The 23,062-nt window shown below is 35.1% G+C and overlaps 1 protein-coding gene across 1 annotated transcript in view; it reads right to left on the reverse strand.

Annotated features, from left to right (window-relative positions):
• casp (Fas associated factor casp) overlaps positions 1-23,062 on the reverse strand; it is a 158,458-nt gene that overhangs the window by 95,219 nt on the left and 40,177 nt on the right. Inside the window, 3 exon segments of the mRNA XM_067105473.1 lie at positions 1,926-2,050; positions 9,927-10,046; positions 19,990-20,133. Of these exon segments, the coding sequence (XP_066961574.1) occupies positions 1,926-2,050; positions 9,927-10,046; positions 19,990-20,133 (389 nt within the window).

Genomic DNA, 23,062 nt, shown 5'->3' on the forward strand with positions numbered 1-23,062 from the left:
GGATTAACTTCTCTAGGAACTGGAGTAATCCTACAGCAATATATACCCTGATTGGATGAAGAAATAAGGAAATCTCAACATCCTAAATTAACATCAAATAACAGTGATGAACTCGTTGAGGAAACCCTCCAACATCTTGACTATACCCTAGCTACAAAAGGTTGAGACTTTCCTATAGTTAGCGTGTTTCCAATCTTGCCAAAGGAGGTATTTAATCCTTATCCAAAAAGGTACACTTTCACGATTAGCCCCGAGGTTAAGGTTAATCCTGAGAGGGGACATGCTCGTTTTAAAGTAATGTATGCATATGTAGGCATGCATATATATTTACGTATGTAGGCTACTTTTATGCATAAAAGGTATAGCCTATATATTCTTCCGTATTTTCAAAATTCATCTCTCAGTCGTCAGCTTTGAGTAGGAACTTAGCAGCGGGGAAAAGATGCCATGTCACATTTGAACAAGGGGAAGGTCTAAAAACCCGCCAGGTCACCCGATTTGGGGGTAGAACAATACTGCTCTTCAAGCACCCCCTCCCCCCCACCATCGAATGTTTTTTCAGGATTAGGCAGCCGTTACACCCAAAAGGGCGTCTTAGGGATGTAAGTGGGCTGCTCTCCTTACCTTTAAGAGCCTTAGCCATAAGATCTATTTCCCTTGAACTTTGTACTGGTGGAAATTGCATTTCAGGTCGACCTGTGCCTTGTGCCAACGCTGAAAACAACCTCAAAGAAGAAACTTTGCGCCCACACTCCAGACTCCGCTATACTCCACCAAAGGGGCCAGACACAAGTTTGTGTAGTCCTCACTCCATTGTACACTGGCATTGTGAACTTCTGCGGCCAACAGGCGTTCTCCTAGCGAGTCCAGCCACAGATGTAATCAGGTACGTCACTGAAGCGCAACACCACCAGTTTCTGCTTTTCCTTCTCGTGAATTTCTCTCCATATTTTCTGAATTTCCAACTTTTCATTCTCTTAAGCAAAGCCCCCTTTGTTAAATCAAACCCTACCAACAAAAGCAGCCCAAGCTTCGCCCCCATGACTTGTCCCAAGCTAAAATTAAATCAATTCAGTGATCAGCATTAGAATATTCCCACCATAGTGTTAACCAAGGGCTAATTAATTCTAACTGATCAATTCCTCCATGGTGTAGATTAAGATTCTTGCGAGAGAAACGCCTTGTTTGAATGCTACTCTGGAATTCTCTTCCAGAAATCCTGCTACTCTGCTCCCAAGTGGTCGATCCCAGCCTTGTGAATCAATTCCACTTAGATGTGCTGCCATTTAAGATAAGCAAGACCGTCCTAATACGCAGTCCTGGGGCACTAACCAGTCCCCCTCCCCCATTGTGCACAAGCGCCTGAATTTGGAAGTCCTGCAACCGGTATTAGCCGTGTCCCCTCCAGAGAGTTGCTATTACTGTCTAATATTATTGCACATTAATATGTATATATATATGCCTTTAATTAAATTCTGTATTGAGCAATTTGAAAAATATGCAGCAAAGTCCAAGTATACATACAAGGGGAAATGGCAGCGCTGCTCAAAAAACTGCCAAATCTACCAAATTATCACCCTTTTCCCCAAAGTTTGAATGGGTTTAAGAACATATGGCAGCAGTGCTAATCACCTTTGAGTCTCAACCTTTTGTAGCAAGAGTATAGTCATTTTCATTTTATGAAAGAAAGAACACAGCTGGGAATACACATCTTTTATAGTTGCTTTTATACGATATCTGTTTCAAGCTGCTTGAGATTCAATTCTTACCTGACTACTGTATCTTTAAAATAAGTTTTTTTATGAGTAACTTCATTTTGTAAATAACTAAAATGTATTATCTTACATCCACCCTCCTTACACTTGATGTCAGCCACTATAGTTTGAATGCTAATATTAACAAAGACAATACAAGTATTTTCTAACCTTTCATAAAATTTATCAAATGTGACTGAAGCTTGAGCATTTAAGGTAAGAGTTCGGGATTCAGGAAGGAGCGCAGGAGTAATGACTGTGCTATCTTCAACTGGCTTCTTAAAACCCTCCAGGATCTGGAAAAAAACATGACACACTTTAGAACTGCATATGACTTTATAGTATGAAAATGCATAGAATATAAAAAAAAAAATCTCACTTGAATTTTGTTCTCTTGGTAAGTGGGACTGGCTACAGGAATAAAAAAATATATTCACTGCCACATTCATACTTAAAATAATGAATTAGGGTCTAACAGCACTGCTTTCTGATGTCATCACCACCTCATTTAGCTGTCTCCCTTTTCAAACTTAGGCTAGTTCCATTTTCAACATTCAATTAAGAACAAATCCTTCAGACAAGCCATATGTGACTCAGTGGCCTACTGTTTTAAAACTATGAACCTTAAATTGTATGCAAATATCTATATAAATTAACTACTTTACTTCTCCTCTCTGTATTAACATTCAATGTTAATGGTCCAACTTCCTTTTTTCATATACCATCAAGCTTATATTCATTGGCATCTTTCTCTTCTAGCAAACACTTTTAAACTCTTACAAATTTCTGTACATTCTTTTCACTGTATGTAATCAACACATCATCACCTGCAAATATCAACCATACCACAGTCCACTGACAAAGGACTGGCTCACCCATCCACTCTGCTCAAACATTCAATATTCCATCTCTGACTATCTTGCCTCCCTGTCCATATTAATGTTAAATAGCTGATGACAATGCATTCTGGGCTCAAACTGAATTTTACAAATGAATCAATCTCCCAACAACATATTCTAACAACCTTCACTTTCATCATAAAAAATTTTGACCTTTAACTCCTGGAGTTGATTTTTCTTTTCCCTGGTGGGAATGTCTTGACCATTTTGAAAGGAGTGCTGATGCTATTGTTGTCGGAGGGGTTCTTTAATAGTGACTGGAGGCTTGTAGGGCTCTCATTCACACCAAGCTTTCTTAGGCGTAGGAAGAGGAAAGCTCTCAAGAGTATTGTTTCCCAGATTCCCCTTTTTAAGAACAGTATAGTCCAACCTCTTTAAACTGGTTCCCATGGGACCAGGCCACTGCTGGACCACAAAAATTGCGGAAGACAGAAATCACCCCAAAGTTAACAGTCACTGTCACTTGTTAGGTTCAGTTCCTTATGAAAATTCAGACCTGCTCCATAAGTATCTTCCTGGAAATGCCTACAACTTTGGTTTGTCACTACTTAAACCACTTTAAAAGAGCACTACTGAGTTAAGGTCTCCTGGCACCTTTATATGTTTTCCGGCACTTCTAACTTTTCTAGCTTTCGTCTTCAGTAAAAATCTAAAGTCTTATGCTTCTTATGCTTTTGTTTCTTTAAAGAGATAGAGACTCTACTGACCCCAGTCAGGCTGTTACACTGAAAGATATTAATTTGCAAAATTCAAATAATAGTTTTATAAGAATTATCATTTCAATAAAACTGTTCTTTTATATACTCAATGCAACTTTATTTCCTGCATTATTATCATATAATTTATGAACATAGTGTTCAGGCTCAATTTGCATTCTAATGTTTACATTCTTAAAATCATCAGCTGACTATGTTTTGCCAACATCATCACAGCCATTACTTGCTAAATGAAACGTATTTCAGAGATTTTTTTTTTTTTTAATTACCAACGCTGGGTTTGAAAATGCAACTAACTTTATTTATAAATGAGGTACATTAAACGAAGTAAAGGTGTGATTTTGCCAGTATCAGATGCTGCTATTGCCTCCTCCAAAATATTTTGTGGCCTGCACATTATTCGTTTCTTAAGCCACAGCTACAACCATAAATTTAGTGGCAAACTTTCATAACACTTTTCTCTCCACTGTATGAAGTATGAATAAAGATTTATTTTAATTTTATTTATGGAATTCACCATTGAAAATTAGCAAATTTTTAACAATTCGACAACTGTAACACAATCCTTAATAAATGTGCGTTAGTTACAGTGCCTGACATCGGAAAACGGCTGTTTCTTGATTCAATTGTTTATGTCAGTACTTGCTGTTGTTTACGCCAGTGTCTTGCACACAGTAATAAGTGGTTGTTAATTATAAAGAATAGGAATGAATTCTTTGACATATCACAAGGTCGGGAAAACTGATTTAATGTATGAAGATTTACATTTAACCTACTGAACTTTTGCTTCAAGACTTATTTCTTAGTTAAAAGCTAACTCAGACATCATATGCTTTATCAGTGGTATCTACCAAAACTGAGACAGGCATAGAAAACTAGCCTGGCGTAATCTACTGAAAATACATTTGCACTATACATGAAGCATATGATGAAATCATGTTTTGGACTAAATTTTAATAATCGCATGGTACACGAGTACATACACAAATTATGGCTCTTTAGTGTGCTGTATATTTTTTGAGTTTCACAGATTTGTATTCATTGGAAATAAAAAATCCGAAAAATCCAATAATTGAAACTTACGGAGCCACACACCCTTGTAGCTGCCCAAGAACTAATGCCGGCTGATTCAAAACATCCTGGATCAAAGGAGTTTGAGGTTATTTGTGCTTCCTTTACTAGAATATTGTTCTTCAGTGTGGATGTCAGCTTCTGCCAGGAATTTACCTCTTATATAGAGTGGTTCGTGGTAGTAGGTTTCTGTTTCCGTTTCCTAATAGCAGCAGCTATGACTTGGACCAACGCGGATGGTCTCTTGTTAATCAGGTTTTCGTAAGTTGTATTTCAACAGAGTTCCTCATTGTTCGGGTGGGTAACGTTCTCAGCTAGCACCCCGCTGGCCAATGAAGAATTAGAGGAATTTATTTCTGGTGATAGAAATTCATTTCTTGCTATATGCCTCAATAAGCTGTAGGTCCCGTTGCTAGGTAACCAATTGGTTCTTAGCCATGCAAAATAAATCTAATCCTTCGGGCCAGCCCTAGGAGAGCTGTTAACCAGCTCAGTGGTCTGGTTAAACTACGGTACACTTTTAACTTGTATTTCAAAAGAGCCAACGCGGATGGTCTCTTGTTTATCAGTTTTCCATAAGTTGTGTTTCAACAGAGATCTTTCACATTCACAATTGATCCCTGATCCCCTTTACCTGCTGGAAGCAACCAGAGTTGCTGAACAGTAGCACCAATATGTAGTACATGTACCTCGCTATTAAACATCTCAGTTCCAGAGGTCCTTTATTCCTCACACCATTGGACTGTAGAACAGCCTCCCAGAGGATGTCATGCAACTGGAACTTCAGAAGTTGCAAGCGAAGATGCAATGCATTACTACCCTGATACTGTTCTCCTTCCATTTTAATATTTTTATCTATTAATTTATTAATTTTTTAATAAGTGGGATCTCTTCTTTATGTATTTGCCTTTACCTCCTCTTACTTCTTCCTAATGAACACCATATTCTTTGGAAGCTTGAATTTCAAATCAGTGGCCCCTGTGGGGTTGTTCCATATGAATAAGTTTCATCTTATGAATAATAATAATAATAATTAATAATAATAAAAATAATTAATAATAAAAAATAATAATAATAATAATAATAATAATAATAATAATAATAATAATAATGTATTTTCAGTAAGAAAAACTTTATTCCCTGGAAAGTCTTTAGTAACAAGTTATTCCCATTCTTATAATAATAATAATTATAATAATAATAATAATAATAATAATAATGGGAATCAACTTGTTACTAAAGACTTTCCAGGGATAAAAAGTTTTTCTTACTGTAAACATGTAATGTTTGTTACTGTAAATATAGTAGAATAATTAATATAGATTCTTAGCATTATTTATCACAAATATAACAGAATAAGTATTACATATATTTTACACTGATGTCAATAGTTTACTTTGGTGTCATGAATGTACTTTATTTTGTTTTATATTTTTAAGCTTTTGAGGGGAATAAAGTTTTTCTTTACAAAATGTTTCTGTTTCTATACTTCCATTATAAAGTTCATGTCTACCTCTATTTTGATATAAGTACACATACAGAATATGAACTTCTTATTGAAAATACCACCACAAAAACAAAGAGACTGCCCCATAGGATATATGGAACAGTGTTACTTACACTGTTCCATATATGCTATGGGGTAGTCTCATAGGATATATGGAACAGTGTTACTTACAATTTTTCATTTTACAATGAGTTTTTTAGACTTGACACTATCAGAAATAGCGGTCCATCTGTGTAAGTCTTAATCCTTGACCACAAAAAAGCCTGTTTTCCTGGTATTGTAAGACCTATTGCTTCATCTCTTAATAATTCCTTTTTTCATCGAATGTAGGTATTACTTTTTCCCCTTTTATGTTAAAGTAAGTCTAGCTCCTTGTCCTCAAATAAGCATCTCTGTTTCTGGTGAAGTGTGTCTAATGACCTCATAAAAAGCTCTCCTTTTCTTCTTTTTGGTAATGGAAGTCTTATTGTCTGATCTTAAAAAAGCTTCTCGCATTTTATTATTATTTTTTAGTTTCCTAGGCCTTACTGCTTCACCGATAATAAGCTGCTTTTCATCTTTTTTTATTTTAATCTATGTATCTTTTCTTTAGCAATGAAAGTCTTGAACTGAAACATGCCTCTAAACTTGACCTTGATTTTCTGGTACTTACATTAACCTTTTTTGTTTGACCTCTAACAATTCTTTTTGTCTTTTTCCTGGTAACGTAAGTTTTACTGCTTGACCCGAGATAGGTGCCACTTTTTTTTTCTGACAACAAATTTTAAAGTTTGACCCCACATAGGGTTCTATTCTTCTCCTGGTAATGTATGTATTATTGTTTGGCTGCATTAAAGTCTCTCCTTTATTCCCCCACCCTTTCTTTTGCCACTTTTTTGGTAACCTCAGAAACAGACTTTTTTTTCTATTATCAAAAGTTTTAATGACTAACCTCAAATTAGACTACCCTTTTTTTTAATTTTTCCTAGTAATGTAAGTTTTATTGGCTGACCTCATAAAATATCTTTTTGTCTGCTAACCTAAGTATTACTACCAGGCAACTTGAGCCTTACCGGTTGACCTCAGATAAGCATCTGGCTTTTTTTTTATCTTTTCATTGTGTCAAGTTTTTCTACTTGCCCTCACATGTCTCCTATTTTTACTGATAACATGATCTGCTGTCTCAAATACATGTAAGCCTTTTATTTCCTTCTTACATGATACTTACTGCTGACTTCAAAAAAGCATTTCCTCTATTACTGGTAATGCCAGTTCAAGTGGCAACATAAGTTTTACTGCTAGACCTCACATAAGCCCATTATTTTTTGCTGGTAACTCAAGTTTTACTGCTCAACCTTATACAAGCCCTCCTCTATCTTTTTTCTGGTAATGTAAGTCTTGCTGCTTGACCTAAAATAAGACTATCCTGTTTTTCTAGTAATGTAAGCCTCTCCTTTTTGTCTTCTTCCTGTATTCATAACTTTCAGAGCTGTGGGACAGCTGCCCTATCAACATATAAAAGCTTTATTCTAACACTCCTGGCCACATCCCTATGCCACACATAAGATCCATTTCCTTCTTATAAATTCTGTACTACATCACGCACTACTGTTATCAACCTGTACTTAACAGGCTAATCCTCTCCTCCCTTATGGGTGTACAGGCATGCTGCTCTCTCTTCCTCACCACAGAACCATACATGTACTTGTATCGGAGAGATGAGTAGGATTTTCTTTTATATTGTTTCTGCCATAATCACAAACACATGTCAGCCTTAGATTTTCTGGCTGCCTAATGAAATGACACAACAGACACCCTGTGCTCATGAAATTTTTTCTTATTCAATAGAAACAAAATGCTAGGCACGAGTTTAGAACTTATTCCTGTAGGCCACCTAAACTTACTGCCTCTTGTATCTTATACCCTTTTCTAATGGTAAGAATTCATGGTTCATTCATATCATAAAATTCAGCAATATCAACAAACTTTTACACAAATTTGAAGAAGAGAGTTCACCTTCTCACATGGAATTTCATGGTACTGTACATGCAAGACTAATACAACCTAAATGAATTCTTCAAGATCATAACTGCAACACAAAAACGGACTTGGATACTCCGAAAACAGTATGCCACAGCAAAACTGATAACTATAGAAGATTACAAGCAAAAGAAATATAATATTGGGTTACCCACAAAAAGTAAAACCACTCATTACAGATTACTCCATCTAGATGAAGAGTTGGGGTGCAGTCATGTCTGTGGCATGCTAAATAACAAAATGATAAAAGGGCAGGGTAGGTTACAAGAGCAAAAAGTTTGGAACTTTTGCCTTCAAAAGAACTTTTGGGTATGCATGGATAAAATCACAAAGGAATAGAGGTTAGCAACATCATTCCAGAAAGTTAACACCATTCCATCATACATGAACCACAAGTCAACTATGCCATGCCACTGTCCAGGATTTCACCATGTTTGCCCCGCATATACTAGCACTGTTTAAAATCTAAATTCTAAATTTTGGTTCTTCCTGGATATGTTCAGTATTTCAATTTGAACAAGTCTGGTCTTACATCCATTATTAAGATTGTGTACACAGTCACTACCCAACTTCGGATGAGTTACGTTCTGGATGGCTGTTCGTATCTTGAACTGTTTGTGAGTTGGTTTTTAATATGTAGCGCGTAATTTTTGTTGAAAAATTATGTTTACATTCCCAAGCTACTTTGGGAGTCACAGATTATACTATTTTCACTATTTTAAAATCAGGCAGTGTTGTAAAGAATCACTTTGGATGTTAAATGGTTTTGGATGTTAAATGGTAAAAAGAAGAAAATATAATTTAGATTCATGCAACATTCAAAATTTAGTATTTCTCCATGCTTTGAAAGTTATGAACTTGGAAGGAATTTCACAGGGGCAGCATCTGACATTGGAAGTTTATAAAGTAAACAATGTACACTGCCATCTATTGACATAAATGCACACTAAACATACTATAATGAATTACTTTGGATGTTCGAAAGGTAAAAAGAAGAAAAGATCATTTAGATTCATGCAAAATTCAAAATTTAGTATTTCTCCATGGTTTGAAAGTTATGAGCTTGGAGAGAATTTAGCAGCAGCAGCATCCTGACACTGGAAGTTCATAAAGTAAAAAATGCACACCACCATCTATTGACAAAAATGCATACTAAACATTTCCTATGAGGAGAGGAAATATAGAAAACGGGAATCATCAAAAGAATGAGTTAAATCGGAAAGATAGAAATAAGTAGGAATGTTTACAAGTGGGAACGAGTATTCTTGTGATTGTAAGAATATATTGTAGTTAATCACAAGAATACTTAGGATAAACATGGTAGGGGTTATAGGAACAAGTTATTGTTCTTCCTCGTGCAGCAAAATTCTTACTAGGCAGAAAATGTGCCAGAGCAAAATTTGAACTTACTGGTGGCAAAGGGAAGTACTCTGAACAATTTAAACTTGTGACCCTGTTTGTTCATATCTCTGAATGCTCGTAACGTGAAAGTCGTAAGTAGGGTTGTGACTTTAACTAATTACATTTAACAGGGCATAAAAAATACCTAACTTTTTTCTGTATGCATACTGGCTGTTAAAGGGTCTACATTCAAAGTTCTTATACAGTATATGGGGTTATTACAGATAAACTTCTCAACGTCTACAGATTTCCAAGTGAATTTTGAAGGCTTGTTGAACTGACAATTACAAAATAAGGCAAATAGACATAACAGCTCCAAAATTACTCTACTTTTCTCAAACCCACTTAACCATGGTTTAGAGTTAAGATCAGTCACTATGCCTTTCACCTCAGGATACCAGGGGCAAACAGGAACTACTCTGAGGTGTTCAACCGATATCAACTCAATAGTTTTGTGTGTGTCAACATAAAATTAATATTTACAATAAAGAAAAATGATTGGGAATCAACTGCTTTTAAAACTTGTAGCCTCAAGACCACATAACTAGAAGATTATTACCTGGTTACAAGGAGTAATACCAACAAGCTGGTGAAGCATAGTACGGAGCTCACTGACAGATGTTGAGCTAGGTAGTTCTAGTGGAAAAGAGCTTCCTTCTGATGCCCCATCACATAAAACCTAAAAAGCAATAAATCCTGTGTTTAATCAATAAATCATAAATTTTTAAAAACCCAGACACCACTTTAATTATTCCAAACTTATGAAGTCTTTTTATAATAGCACAAAAAGTTATCAAACACACCAGTTCACCTTGAAATTGCCTTTTTACTGTGATGGACATACCAAGAAGAGCCCAATGCATATGCTCAACCAACTCCCTATTATCTGGGTACTTACCAATGGCACATTCTCCTATCCCAATCTCCATCTAAGACAGTAGGGATGGAATGGGGACACTTGAGTTTATGATAAATGAAGTTATACAAAGACTTGCTGCATTGAAAAATATTTCACTGCATACCTATTCATCATAAAATAGTTCATATCACTATTTAAGTGTGAGGATGAAGAAGATGAAATCAATACCAGAAGACCACTGGGAGGCATGAAGAAAGGGAGTTGGCACAGACAGGTCTAAAAGAAGCACTTATGTGCTTAAAGATTTTCTTATGAGCAATGGGTTTGCATTGGAAGAAAGTCTCAAGACAAAAGCTCACTAGAACAATGAGTGCAAAGTAGTGAACTCTAGTAAACAAAAAAATTTCATATTAAAATTTATATTTGGATACTTACCTACTATTAAAGATCACTTATGAGCCAGCATTCAAACAAAAGAAGACTGAATGGCTGACCCCAAATGACTGAAAATTTATATTATTTGTGATCAATCTTAACTACTGTTAAAAATAGCTGATTCCTTCCTTAAGAAGAATGATTGATTGGTTTATGGTTACTAAAACTGGCATCACAACACCTAGGTTATTGACACTATAATAAAGTTAAGAAACTAAAAAATAAATAAATTTAAAAGGAGTTTCATATAAAAATATCTAAAAATCTATATACATAATCATATTAGTATATACATATTAAAATACATACATATACTACATACACACATACTGCATGTGTGTGATTTAAAATTTGTCGAGGAGGCCACCTCCATAACACACATATAACTGCTCTATATTACAATCCACCCTGAGAACTGTAGCGAGGGTAAAATGTCTTTCTCCATCTCATTCATACCTGTTTCTTTATTCTTTACCATTTTAGTTTTTATTTCTAAAGCATTAATTTCTTCCTGAGATTTACTTTTCTGTGCTCCATTATTTCTATTTGTATGCATTTGTTTTCATTATTGGTTCGTTACTGAAAAATATGTACGTTTCTTGGAATGCTCTTGAATTCCTCTCACTTTCAATTCTAATTTAGCTTCTTTTACAGACATTCCAGTTCTTTCTTGTAATATTTTTAACTCTGTATTGTAAATATAGTACATACATTCTTTGGATCTCGCACGATGGTCTTGCCCACAGTTTATACTCTTTGGTTTGCTGCACTTCCATTGAGTGGCATGTTCTCCAGATCCATAATACGCACACACAGGTTCATTTCGACAATATTTTTTCGCATGTCCATATTTACTACAATTTTTACACTAGCAGCTTTGGGACGTATGGTCTTACTTTTCTGGTTTGGGCTAAAATTTTTATTTTCTGAGGTAGATCTTGACCTTCAAATTTTATTTTTGCGATTTTTAACATTTGTTTATCCATCTGTTTACTTGGCAGATCATATAGTTCAGAATCCTAATGCTCGATATTTGCAGATCAGAAAAGTTTACAGGTACTTTGTCATAACATACTTTATTATGTACATATATAGCAGTACCTAAATTTCCTTCTTCCTCTCTAGATGTAAATGCCAAGGTATATTTATCTATTGTTGATATTGTTTTGTTGACATGTTGTAAACATAATATCATTGGTTCGTATTCTTTGTATTTCTCCTAGGTGTAATCTGGTCTGCGGAACATTTACGTTCCATTGTATAATACAGCTATTCAAAATATCATGTTATGGCGGTCAAGTTTTACTTTCTTTTCTTGTATTATCAACTTGGATTTTTTCTACTAATTTACTCACAACATTCACTTGTTTTCCTTTATAACATACTAAGTGCTCTATGCACACGCAACCTTTTTCATGGGTACTCAGATCCATGGTTTCTTTCTTTCTATATTTCATAAAATTTCTTATAATTTTTGTTAAACCATCTTTTCTTATGCTTTTGTTATTACTGCATAATTCAATGAAACAATTATTACATCCACATGCATTATCATGTATATTTCTTTTTTCATTTGTTCTTGTACCAATTACTGGAGATGGAGTAATCTCTTCTCCCTTGACATAATCATTATTATCTATGGTCTGGTTCTCTCTCACTTCTTCAGTGTTTTGGATATCTGCCTTCATAGGTTTTACTATTATAGGAGATAAAAGCGCATAATTAGCCTGCTTTTGTTTTTGTTCTTTCTTCATATCCTTTCTCTTTGGTTTGACCGATGTTTCTCTAATAAGAGTTGGTTTCTTCATTTTGGGTGGTGTTCTCTCCAGAGGCCTTTTTTTATCTTTCTTTACAGTCCATCACGACCCTCTTCTGTCACTTCCGCAGTAGCATCCTCTGTGTTCCTATTTGCATTAATATTTCAAATGAATTGGATAAAATATTATACACCTCATTTGTACCTGTTTCTTTATTCTTTACCATTTTAGTTTTTATTTCTAAAGCATTAATTTCTTCTTGAGATTTACTTTTCTGTGCCCCATTATTTCTATTTGTATGCATTTGTTTCATTATTGGTTCTTGTTACTGAAAAATATGTACGTTTCTCAGAGGGCTCTTGAATTCCTTTCACTTTCAATTCTAATTCAGCTTCTTTTACAGACATTCCATTTCTTTCTTTTAATATTTTTAACTCTGTATTGTAAATACATTCTTTGGGTCTCGCATGATGGTCTTGCCCACAGTTTATACACTTTGGTTTGCTGCACTTCCATTGTGTGGCATGTTCTTCAGATCCACAATACTCGCGCCCATTGTTCGTTTCGACAATATTTTTTCACGTGTCCATATTTAGTACAATTTTTACACTGTAGCAGCTTTGGGACATATGGTTCTTCTCTGGTTTGGCCTAAAATTTTTATTTTCTGAGGTAGATCTTGACCTTCAAATTTTATTTTTGTGATTTTTAATATTTGTTTATTAATCTGTTTATTTGACAGATCGTACAGTTCACAATCCTGTACTTTTGTATATCTCTTTTAAAGTTAGTCTAATAGTATTTTCTTTTCATCTGGCTTGTTATTATTCTCAGGAAGTACAATGGTACCCTGAATACTGTTCATAGTATCATGTTTTTCTGTTTTTATATTTATGTTATCTATATTTTTTATTGATAAATATTTTTCAGACGCTTTTTGTTGTGGCTTCTATATGCCATGTCTTTTCTTTTATCTGTCTAAACAACATTTCAGTCATAGAGTGTCTGCTCAATAAATAATTTTCTAACTTGAGTGCTGACATTTTTTGGTCAGTTTCTAAGGTTAGAAACCTTGACCAACTTCCACTCCCAAAGAGGGAGTTGAAGTGAGTCAAGGTTGGGTCAAGATGATATTTACTTTTTTTGGGGTTTGCTCTGTACTGAAGCATATGTTATCTTTTCCTATTTATCAGGTCCAATAAATTTTATCAAAAGCAGAAAATTCCACAAAAATTAATTCAAAGAAATATATAATGGTATAGGGGACTCTTGGACTAAACCCAAGAACAGATTCCTGGGGTTCAAGAACCCCCTCACTGCATCAAGGTGGTCCCAAATTGAGGGGGGATGGCGGAGTAATACACGTCACCCAATGGGGCCAACAAGTGGGAGTCTCATCTCGCTTGCCCCTAAGAATCCCGTGACACACCAGTGATCTTCCAGCCCAGAAAAACTGAATAAGGGGTGGCTGAGGTGGGCCATTAATCTAAAGGACTCAGGTTTGTATGTTAGGAAAAATACAAAATTGAATAAAAATTTGTAATTTGTTCCCATACGTATACAAACCTTCAGCCTTTACATCAGGAGACTTACTTATTGGTGGGAGGGAAAGTAAGCAAGACCAATTGTAGGTCTAACTCAAATGGGCTCACTTTCTCCAATGTTGGAGTATACAGAGATCAAAGCCCATGACTGAGAGGAGAAAATGTTTTTCTAGTAGCCACACAAGACATCAGGGCTTTTGCCACATTGGGAATAAGATCCCACAATGTGCCAAGAAGAAAGGGATGATTTGTATTTGTTGTAAAAACAAACAACTAGTTAACTACCTTGATCTATAGAGAATACTTTGTTACAGAGGGAAGAATGGCATCATTTCTATTTCTGAGATTAATTCATTATATGAAAAGTGAAGAAAAAGAAAGATGTCCTCCTCACCTGTATATCTAGACAGATCCATTACTGAAGATTGTTCTCTTCGCTGCTGCTTGGGAGTGAAGAAGGAAAGGAGAAAGAATAAGACCATTCACTGCGATCACAGTCTCTTTCACACCAACATCCAGACTTGATACAATTTGCCCACAAGGAGCACTGGCAAGTAAGACCATGTTGGGAAGCCACCACCAGACCCAAGGAAAATGTATCCAAGGACCTATGAGTGATGTCCTTCAGGTAGAGAGCGGTAAAGGTGGTCTGACGATTCCACGTACCAGCCCTCAAAACTCTTTAAACTAATAGATTCTTCCTAAAAGCGATGGAGGGCCGAGACCACTGATGTCATGAGCTTTAGGTTGTACTGAGCTGTCATCTATATTAGAAGAAGCATATGCACTTCTGATAACCTCCCATAGCCAGAAGGAGATGGTATTCTTGGACATCTATTGCGGAAACAACAGATGAACGTGAAGGGTAAATTCTTCCAAACAAGAAGCAAGAAGACGATTCAGGGAAGGAAAAAGGAACAAGAAGTATGGTGTCGTCTGCCGCCATCAAAGGGTCAAAATCCTCCCGTGGCCAAGACCAATCACGACATTCAGAACAGGGCTACTTACATTGCAAACAAAGTCTACACCTGCTACAAGTTATGTGAGGATCACTTTCAAAAGAAGCTAGGTAGCACAAGCAAAGGTTGCTGGCAATACCAGGGCACTTCCTTTGTTTCTTAGCACTAGGCTTAGGTAAATTATGGGTTTGCATGATGATGAAGTGAACATATACACAAAAAGGCACAATATACACCATTCAGAACACACAAAATAGAACCAATTGCAAACAAAATGGCATAGAGAGAAAAAACCGGCTTTGATGAGAGATGAGCAGTGTACAACTGCTCGAGGAGGCGGTTAAGAGAACACTGGTGCGTCACGGGATTCTTGGGGGCAAGCGATGAGACTCCTCCCACTTGTTGGCCCCATTGCGCGATGCTATGCATTACTCCGCCATATCTTGATTGTATTACGTAGAATATTTTCATAACCGGTGTTCCAGCTGCTCAGGAGAATTTTCCCAATGTAAGGGCCAAAGGTTTATATTCGTATGGAACAATTAAGCCTTTCTGTCATGGTTCACAGCCAGAAGCATGTTGCTTATTGTGCCCATGTCTGACAACTACCTTAACAGAACTTTATGCCAGCAGGGCTATGTTCATGGCAGGTGACTTGTACCCTCTCGCTGCCAAACAGCAGTTTGCAGTGGGGAAAGCAACCTTTGGGCTTAGCTTATGAGCAAACCTGTAATAAGGAAGGCCAAAAAACCATGAGGAATGGTCAAATGGGAGCTGCCTATATCTATCCGATAAACACAACATGCACCAGTATGAAATGGACTATGTAATAAGTATATGGCTGTGACAACTCTAGGGGTACCATTCTATTAGCGATATAATTACTGGTGTCATCACTCAATTCATGATTAAACTAAGAGGTACCTATGCTATATAAAACTAGTTTAATATATTAACATGTAAAGAAATCTATAGCAAACAAAGATAAACCACGAATATCCTAAGGAACTGGTTTTACATATGTGAGATTTTAGCATCTGATTAAGAAACAAAAACAATAATGGCCAATATGCATGACTTAAGAGGTACTGCAATAATAATACAGCATTTAATTCTATTATGAGCTAGCTTAGCACATCAAATCTAATAGACCACATACAACCTTAAATTGCACGGCATTTTACATTTAAAATAGTTATTTTATTCAACTATCTATTTTACAAGAACATATCCATGCTTGAATGCTCAATTTAAAGTTAGGTGTATTTCTGACATTTGTATACTAGTGTATTTTTGCAATAAATGCCACCCTAACAAAACTACAGTAAAATACCACATAAATAAGCTATATTCAATGGTACTGTACTTGAAGTTATAACCGACTATCGAGTTAAAACTCAATGAGATGTTTGTAAGTGACTGGAACTTGTCTGTCATATCAACATTAAGGTACCACCTTTATGATATTGGATAGTAATAGACTTCAACTTATCATTAGCTATTATAATAATCTGAGTTATGGTAACTAACATATCACTGAAACTATTAATTCAATATCAATAACTAGTACTGGAAAGTATTTGCTACATCCAACCGAGGAGCTGAACTTTATGTCTTATTTAAAAGTTGCGATGTCACTATCCAGCAGAGTAATAAATACTAAGAGAAGATCTGCCTATAAATATTTTCCATTTCTCTACAATACACACACACACACACAAAAACCATATTAACCCTTAGACGCCGACTGGACATATCATACGTCGACTAAAATTGTCTGTTGGGTGCCGAGTGGACGTACCGCACATCGACTACAAAAAATTTCAACCTTCGGTCAACTTTGACTCGACCGAAATGGTCGAAAAACGCAATTGTAAGCTAAAACTCTTACATTCTAGTAATATTCAATCATTTACCTTCATTTTGCAATAAATTGGAAGTCTCTAGCACAATATTTCGATTTATGGTGAATTTTTGAAAAAAAATTTTTCCTTACGCCCGTGCGGTAACTCAGCCGAAAATTTCAGAAATTCTTTCGTCATTTTGTCGTAAGTTTTGCACCGTTTTATATTAGCCGTTACATAAAGTTTTATATATGAAAATGTGCGCAATTTCATGTAAAATACAGCAACATACAACCCATGGTTGTAACTTTTGTCAGTTTGGAAATATTTTCATATAAACCACGATAACTGCCAAAATGTCAACCTTCAGTTAACTTTGACTCGACCGAAATGGTAAAAAATGCAATTGTAAGCTAAAACTCTTACATTCTAGTAATATTCATTCATTTATCTTCATTTTGCAACAAATTGGAAGTCTCTAGCACAGTATTTCGATTTATGGTGAATTTTTGAAAAAAACTTTTTCCTTACGTCCGCGCCAGAAATTCTTTCGTCATGTTGTTGTAATGTTTGTACCGTTTTATATTAGTCGTTACATAAAGTTTTATATATGGAAATGTGCGCAATTTCATGTAGAATACAAAAGAAAATAACTTACGGTTATAGCTTTTATCAGTTTTGAAATATTTTCATATAAAGCATGATAACTGCCAAATTTCAACCTTCGGTCAACTTTAACTCGACCGAAATGGTAAAAAAACGCAATTATAATCTAAAACTCTTACAATCTAGTAATATTCAATCATGTACCTTCATTTTGCAACAAACTGGAAATCTCTAGCACAATATTTCGATTTATGGTGAATTTCTAAAAAAAAAAAAAAAAAATTTTTCCTTACGTCTGCGTGCGTGCTTTCGGCCGAACATCTCAGAAATTCTTTTCGTCATGTTGTCGTAATGTTTGCATCGTTTTACATTAGTCGTTACATAAACTTTTATATATGAAAATGTGAACAATTTCATGTAGAATACAACAGAAAATAGCTCATGGTTGTAGCTTTTATCAGTTTTGAAATATTTTCACATAAATCACAATAACTGCCAAAATTTCAACCTTGGTCAACTTTAACTCGACGAAATGGTCGAAAAACGCAATTGTAAGCTAAAACTCTTACATTCTAGTAATATTCAATCATTTACCTTCATTTTGCAATAAATTGGAAGTCTCTAGCACAATATTTCGATTTATGGTGAATTTTTGAAAAAACATTTTCCTTAGGTCCGCGTGGTAACTTTCGGCGAACATCTCAGAAATTCTTTAAATCACGTTGTTGTAATGTTTGCACCGTTTTATATTAGTTGTTACATAAAGTTTTATATATGAAAATGTGCACAATTTCATGTACAATACAACAGAAAATAACTCATGGTTGTAGCTTTTATCATTTTTGAAATATTTTCATATAAATCACGATAAACAGAAAAAATTCTACTTTCGGTCAACTTTAACTCGACCGAAATGGTCTAAAAACTGCAATTGTAAGCTAAAACACTTACAGTCTAGTAATATTCAATCAATTAGCTTCATTTTTCAACAAACGGGAAGTCTCTAGCACAATATTTCGATTTATGGTGAATTTTTGAAAAAAACATTTTTTACGTCCACGTGTTACTTAATTCATGCATCATTTTGTGATAATATTTTCTCTGTGTTGCTTTGATCGTTTTACAATTTGTTATATACCAAAATCATCGCAATTTAGTGTACAATACAAAGAAAAAAATAACCCGTTAGCTTTAACCGTCTTGCTCAGTTGTGATTTGTATAAAATTATATATGAAAATTTTTTGCACTGTCATATATTTCAATATTTATATATGATGATATTTTTTTTCATTTCTGATGGTTACATACTAAACTTCAGGCAATGACAAAAAAAGGAGCCAAAAATGAACTCTTAATCTTAAAAACTAAGCGTGCTGTGATTTTTAAAAACTTTTTTTCTTGGCGCTAACTCCCCAACGCCGGCATACGGGAGACGTTTTTGTAAATAGAGGCTCGGCGTTTAAGGGTTAAAAGGTAACTTGGGAAATTTCTGCAGTACATAATTCATTTTAAATGTTTCCAAATTATTAACATAAACAAATAACATTTAGTTTAAGACTAAGATTCAAATTAAACACATACAAGGAAACTGCAAGTCACGATTGTCATTTTGTGGCCAAGAAATTAGGCCAAAAATTACATTTTCATTTCTACTCTGAAAAAAAAATTCTATGTATAATTAAAAAAAAAAAAACATTGACTAATGATTTTCAGTGTAAAATTTCAAATTAATGAATTTTTAAAAATAGTCAAAGTTGACAGCAAAATTTGTACTATGCCAAAGCCTAGTTGCTTAATCCAAAATTCCAACCTTGGAGGATGTATCACCAGCTAATGGGATTTAACAATTGTGCCCATCACCACTTAGGAGGAGGTATTAAAGGCTACTGGGTTTTAACAATTAAGCCTAATTGCAACACTATTGAGGAACTAAAACTTTTACAGAGGCTTACAACCAGGCACTTAATTTTCCTACAGTGATATCAATGAATTTCGCCAAATCGGCAACATGAACATGAAATTCTTCTGGGGGACCTGTGTTACAACTGGTTACAGTGCACACCAAAAGAATGATGAGTATTTGGCTGACTTGTGCACTGCTGTCACACCTGTGTAAGAGGGACGAATAGAAAACTGGATAAATGCCGTGGGCAAGGGAAAGAGCCTCCTTGCCTTGAGTCCTTTATACTCGATCAGTATTCTTGCCAAGACCCACTATGAGAGAATTCTGTGATAATGGCTGGTCTGTCTTATGAAGCCATGGTGGGACCATAAAATAACTCCTTTGAGGACAAACAGTGGCTACACTGTCAAAAGTATATATGTATATAAAATATCACCTCATCAGACCTTAGTTTAGCATACTTACATATTTACCAGCTACCATATTACTATTATTTTTTCCTATGCTACCAATTTAGATGTGATACATTTTAGATATATCTATTTCTGTATATTGAATATTACATGTAAAGTACAGGTTAGTAACTATGTGGAATTATTGTTAGCTATATCTGGAAAATATTCAAGTGCAGGCTATACTGTATTATAAGGTCTTTATTACTTAAACTTTGTTGCTTATCAAAAAGGCCAGACTCCAGTGTCTGTTAAATTCTTACCTGTATATTTACATCCATTACTGGGGTAGTATTAGAGGAAGAGGAATGAGATAATGCTGATGTAGAGGCAACAGCTGCTGGGAGTGGTGGAATTGGAGGTGGTATCAACAATTCAGGAGATGAATCTACACTAATAACTTCAGGCTAGAAAGCAATAAGAAAAAAAAAGGACATTTAGACAAAAGTAAAATTGATTTCTTTGCATTAAAACTCAAGCATCTAAGTACCATATTGAAAAAAGACATAACACCTTAATAACGAAAGGATACATCAAGTAATACAAGAGCACTAATCTAAAATCTAAGCTTTCATCAATTATGAATTTAATGTCTTGGCGAGGAGGAAACACCAGGACCCAAAATCATGTTGCTTAACCACACTTCCTTTAATTATAAAACCCTCACCAGTGGCCTTTCATTGTCCCAAACACTGCAGCCTTGTCTAAAAACACAGAAGAGTGGTGGTAATCTTGCCCATTCATATCAAGGATCTAGGGGTTACTTTTTTTGCATCTGCTGTTAAGATGCCTGCTAACAGAATTCCCATACTTTTGATCCATATAGGATCACCTTAAAAGCATTTGAACCATGTGAAATACTTCAGATCACTGTATACTTTTTACACTTTGCCTTCTTTGTTTAATAATTAATTTTCTAGGTGGTACCTGAAGTACTGGTACCTGGACAGGTAGTTCAACTTCATCGGTAACTAGGCTGCACTATCCGTTTGTTGACATGAAGATTATTCTCTTAAGCATGTTTTCTATTTTAGAGAACAATGCACCTTTTTTTTTTAGGTACCCTTGTTCAGGGTTTGTTCTGTGTTCTGCAAATATTTCAAATATATTTGCTAGTATTTTCTGTTGGGAGCACCTGGGCAATACAAGGTTAGCTAGTTACCAATTGTCTTTGGAGGTTAGTTTGCATGCAGGTTAGCTAACTTCAGGATATATTGTATACATTTTAGTAAGAATTTTCTTAGTTTGTAAAGTAAAGCCTCTTGTCCATACTTTATTTATAATTTCTTACCCAGTGTTATTGATCATGTTACATACTCCTAACACTGCATTTACTAGTTATGATATTGATTGGTGTTTGCTTTTCAATTACACCAAATTTGCAACCCATCATCTTGCACAAGTTTACTACTCTTGTGTATTTTTTACCTTGTTTCCATTTTGCGTCCTTTGGTTTGTAAGTTTCCTACAACTACCATTACTTTCCCATTCAATAACTTGAAGGTATTAACCTTCAATCCTTGTGACTTCTGTGCTTGTATACAAAAGGAGATTCCAAAAGTATTTTGTTTATCACTTTGTCTTATTTCACTTCTAATCTTCGCACTCAAGCGACCACAACACTTGTAAAGGATTAAGGGGGGTGTCGATGCCTTAAGCGTCCATTACAATATATGTTAATTATGTGACCTTGTAGTTAGAGGGATTTACTTCAAACTTTTACCTCTTATTACATTATTAATATTCAAAATCCCAGTACTCGGGACTACAAAATTCTACATAAATTTTACATTTGAATAAAAAACTGCAAAGTATCACAAAGGTGCATGTGTCTTTTCCCAGTTGCAGCCAAAAAACTTTTCTGAACGTGGAAGATTTATAGTTACATCACAGGATGTGAAAGCTTTAATGAAATTTTTTCAGTGTTCTCTGAGATGTAGATTCTAACTTCACGGAAATATAAGTTTTGAGAAAACAGCGTAAGAAAAATATTGTTTATTTTGTAATAACTATGAAAGTTTTCAGTAATAGTACTCTTTCATATATATGAAATATCCCGCAATAATTACAAAGTAATCAGATGAAAACAAATGTGCTTCCAGGAATTTCACATATAAAGACTCTAGCCATCTGTTCCGATTACTTTTGTCTTCTCAGTTCTTGTAGTGCACACTGTTTTTTATAAGGTTTTCTTATAATACTTCTCTCTTCCTTTGATCCCATTATGATAGAAACTGCACTCAGAAATGCACAAAAAAGCAGTTATGCGACTCAAGATGTACAAGTCACTATACATGATGCAACTGACTGATTGATTTACGGTTACTACAACTGGTATTGCAACATCTCGGTTATTGACACTAATAAAATTAAATAGGAAAATAAAAAACTAAAAAAATTTTAAATGTTTTATATAAGAAAATTATATGAAGCATCTAAGAATACATACAGTGCAGCCAGTCCACGGTTAACGACAGGGGTTTTGTTCCCAGCCGAGCGCCGATTACCGAAAATCATCGTTAACTGGAACAGCATAATTGTTATGGTAATAAATGGCATTTACAATGCCATAAGCAGCGATAAAGTGCTTACTGACGCTGATAAACTGCTTACCAGTGCCATAAATCGCTTGCTGACGTCGAAAAACCGCCTACCGAAGCCGACAAACTACCTCCCGAAGCTGATAAACTGCTTAGTGGTGCTGATAAACTACTTACGGTGCCGATAAACCGCTTACTGGTGTTGAAAATCTGATTAACGACACAGTTAGCCAAGTGCCGTAAAACCGAAACGCCATTAACCAATGCCGCCAATGAGCGGGTACTGCCTGTATATATAATCACATCTGTAAATACATATACAGTAGTCCCTCTTTTTACACGGGGGTTTGGTTCCAAAGACCCCCGTGCAAAAAGAAATCCGTATATACCGATTTTGGTCCAGGTAAGTATTTAATTTTTTTGGTAATCTCAACAAATACAAATATTATGGGCAAATTATTTGAAACGTTTCATGGAAAGCCATTCGTTTGTATGATGAAAAGCTTTTTGACCTTTTTTAAAGTGCTTTTATTTAAGCAAGTTATAAAATATTTTACTTTGGATGAATTTTCTTAACACGATGATCAACAACCATCTCATCGGCTAGCCACAACTTCGACCAACAACTAGGCTACTCGTATTGCGAAGTTATTTTTAAATTTTCATGGAAATCATTGATTTTGGTTGATGAAATCCTTTATCATGTAACTGAAATGCTTTCATTGTCATTAGTTATGAAATACTATAATCTACATGAACATATTTTCATACCGATGCTTACCTCCAACCCCAACTT

Source organism: Macrobrachium rosenbergii, chromosome 6, assembly GCF_040412425.1.
Source record: "Macrobrachium rosenbergii isolate ZJJX-2024 chromosome 6, ASM4041242v1, whole genome shotgun sequence".
In the NCBI taxonomy this organism is placed as follows: domain Eukaryota; kingdom Metazoa; phylum Arthropoda; class Malacostraca; order Decapoda; family Palaemonidae; genus Macrobrachium; species Macrobrachium rosenbergii.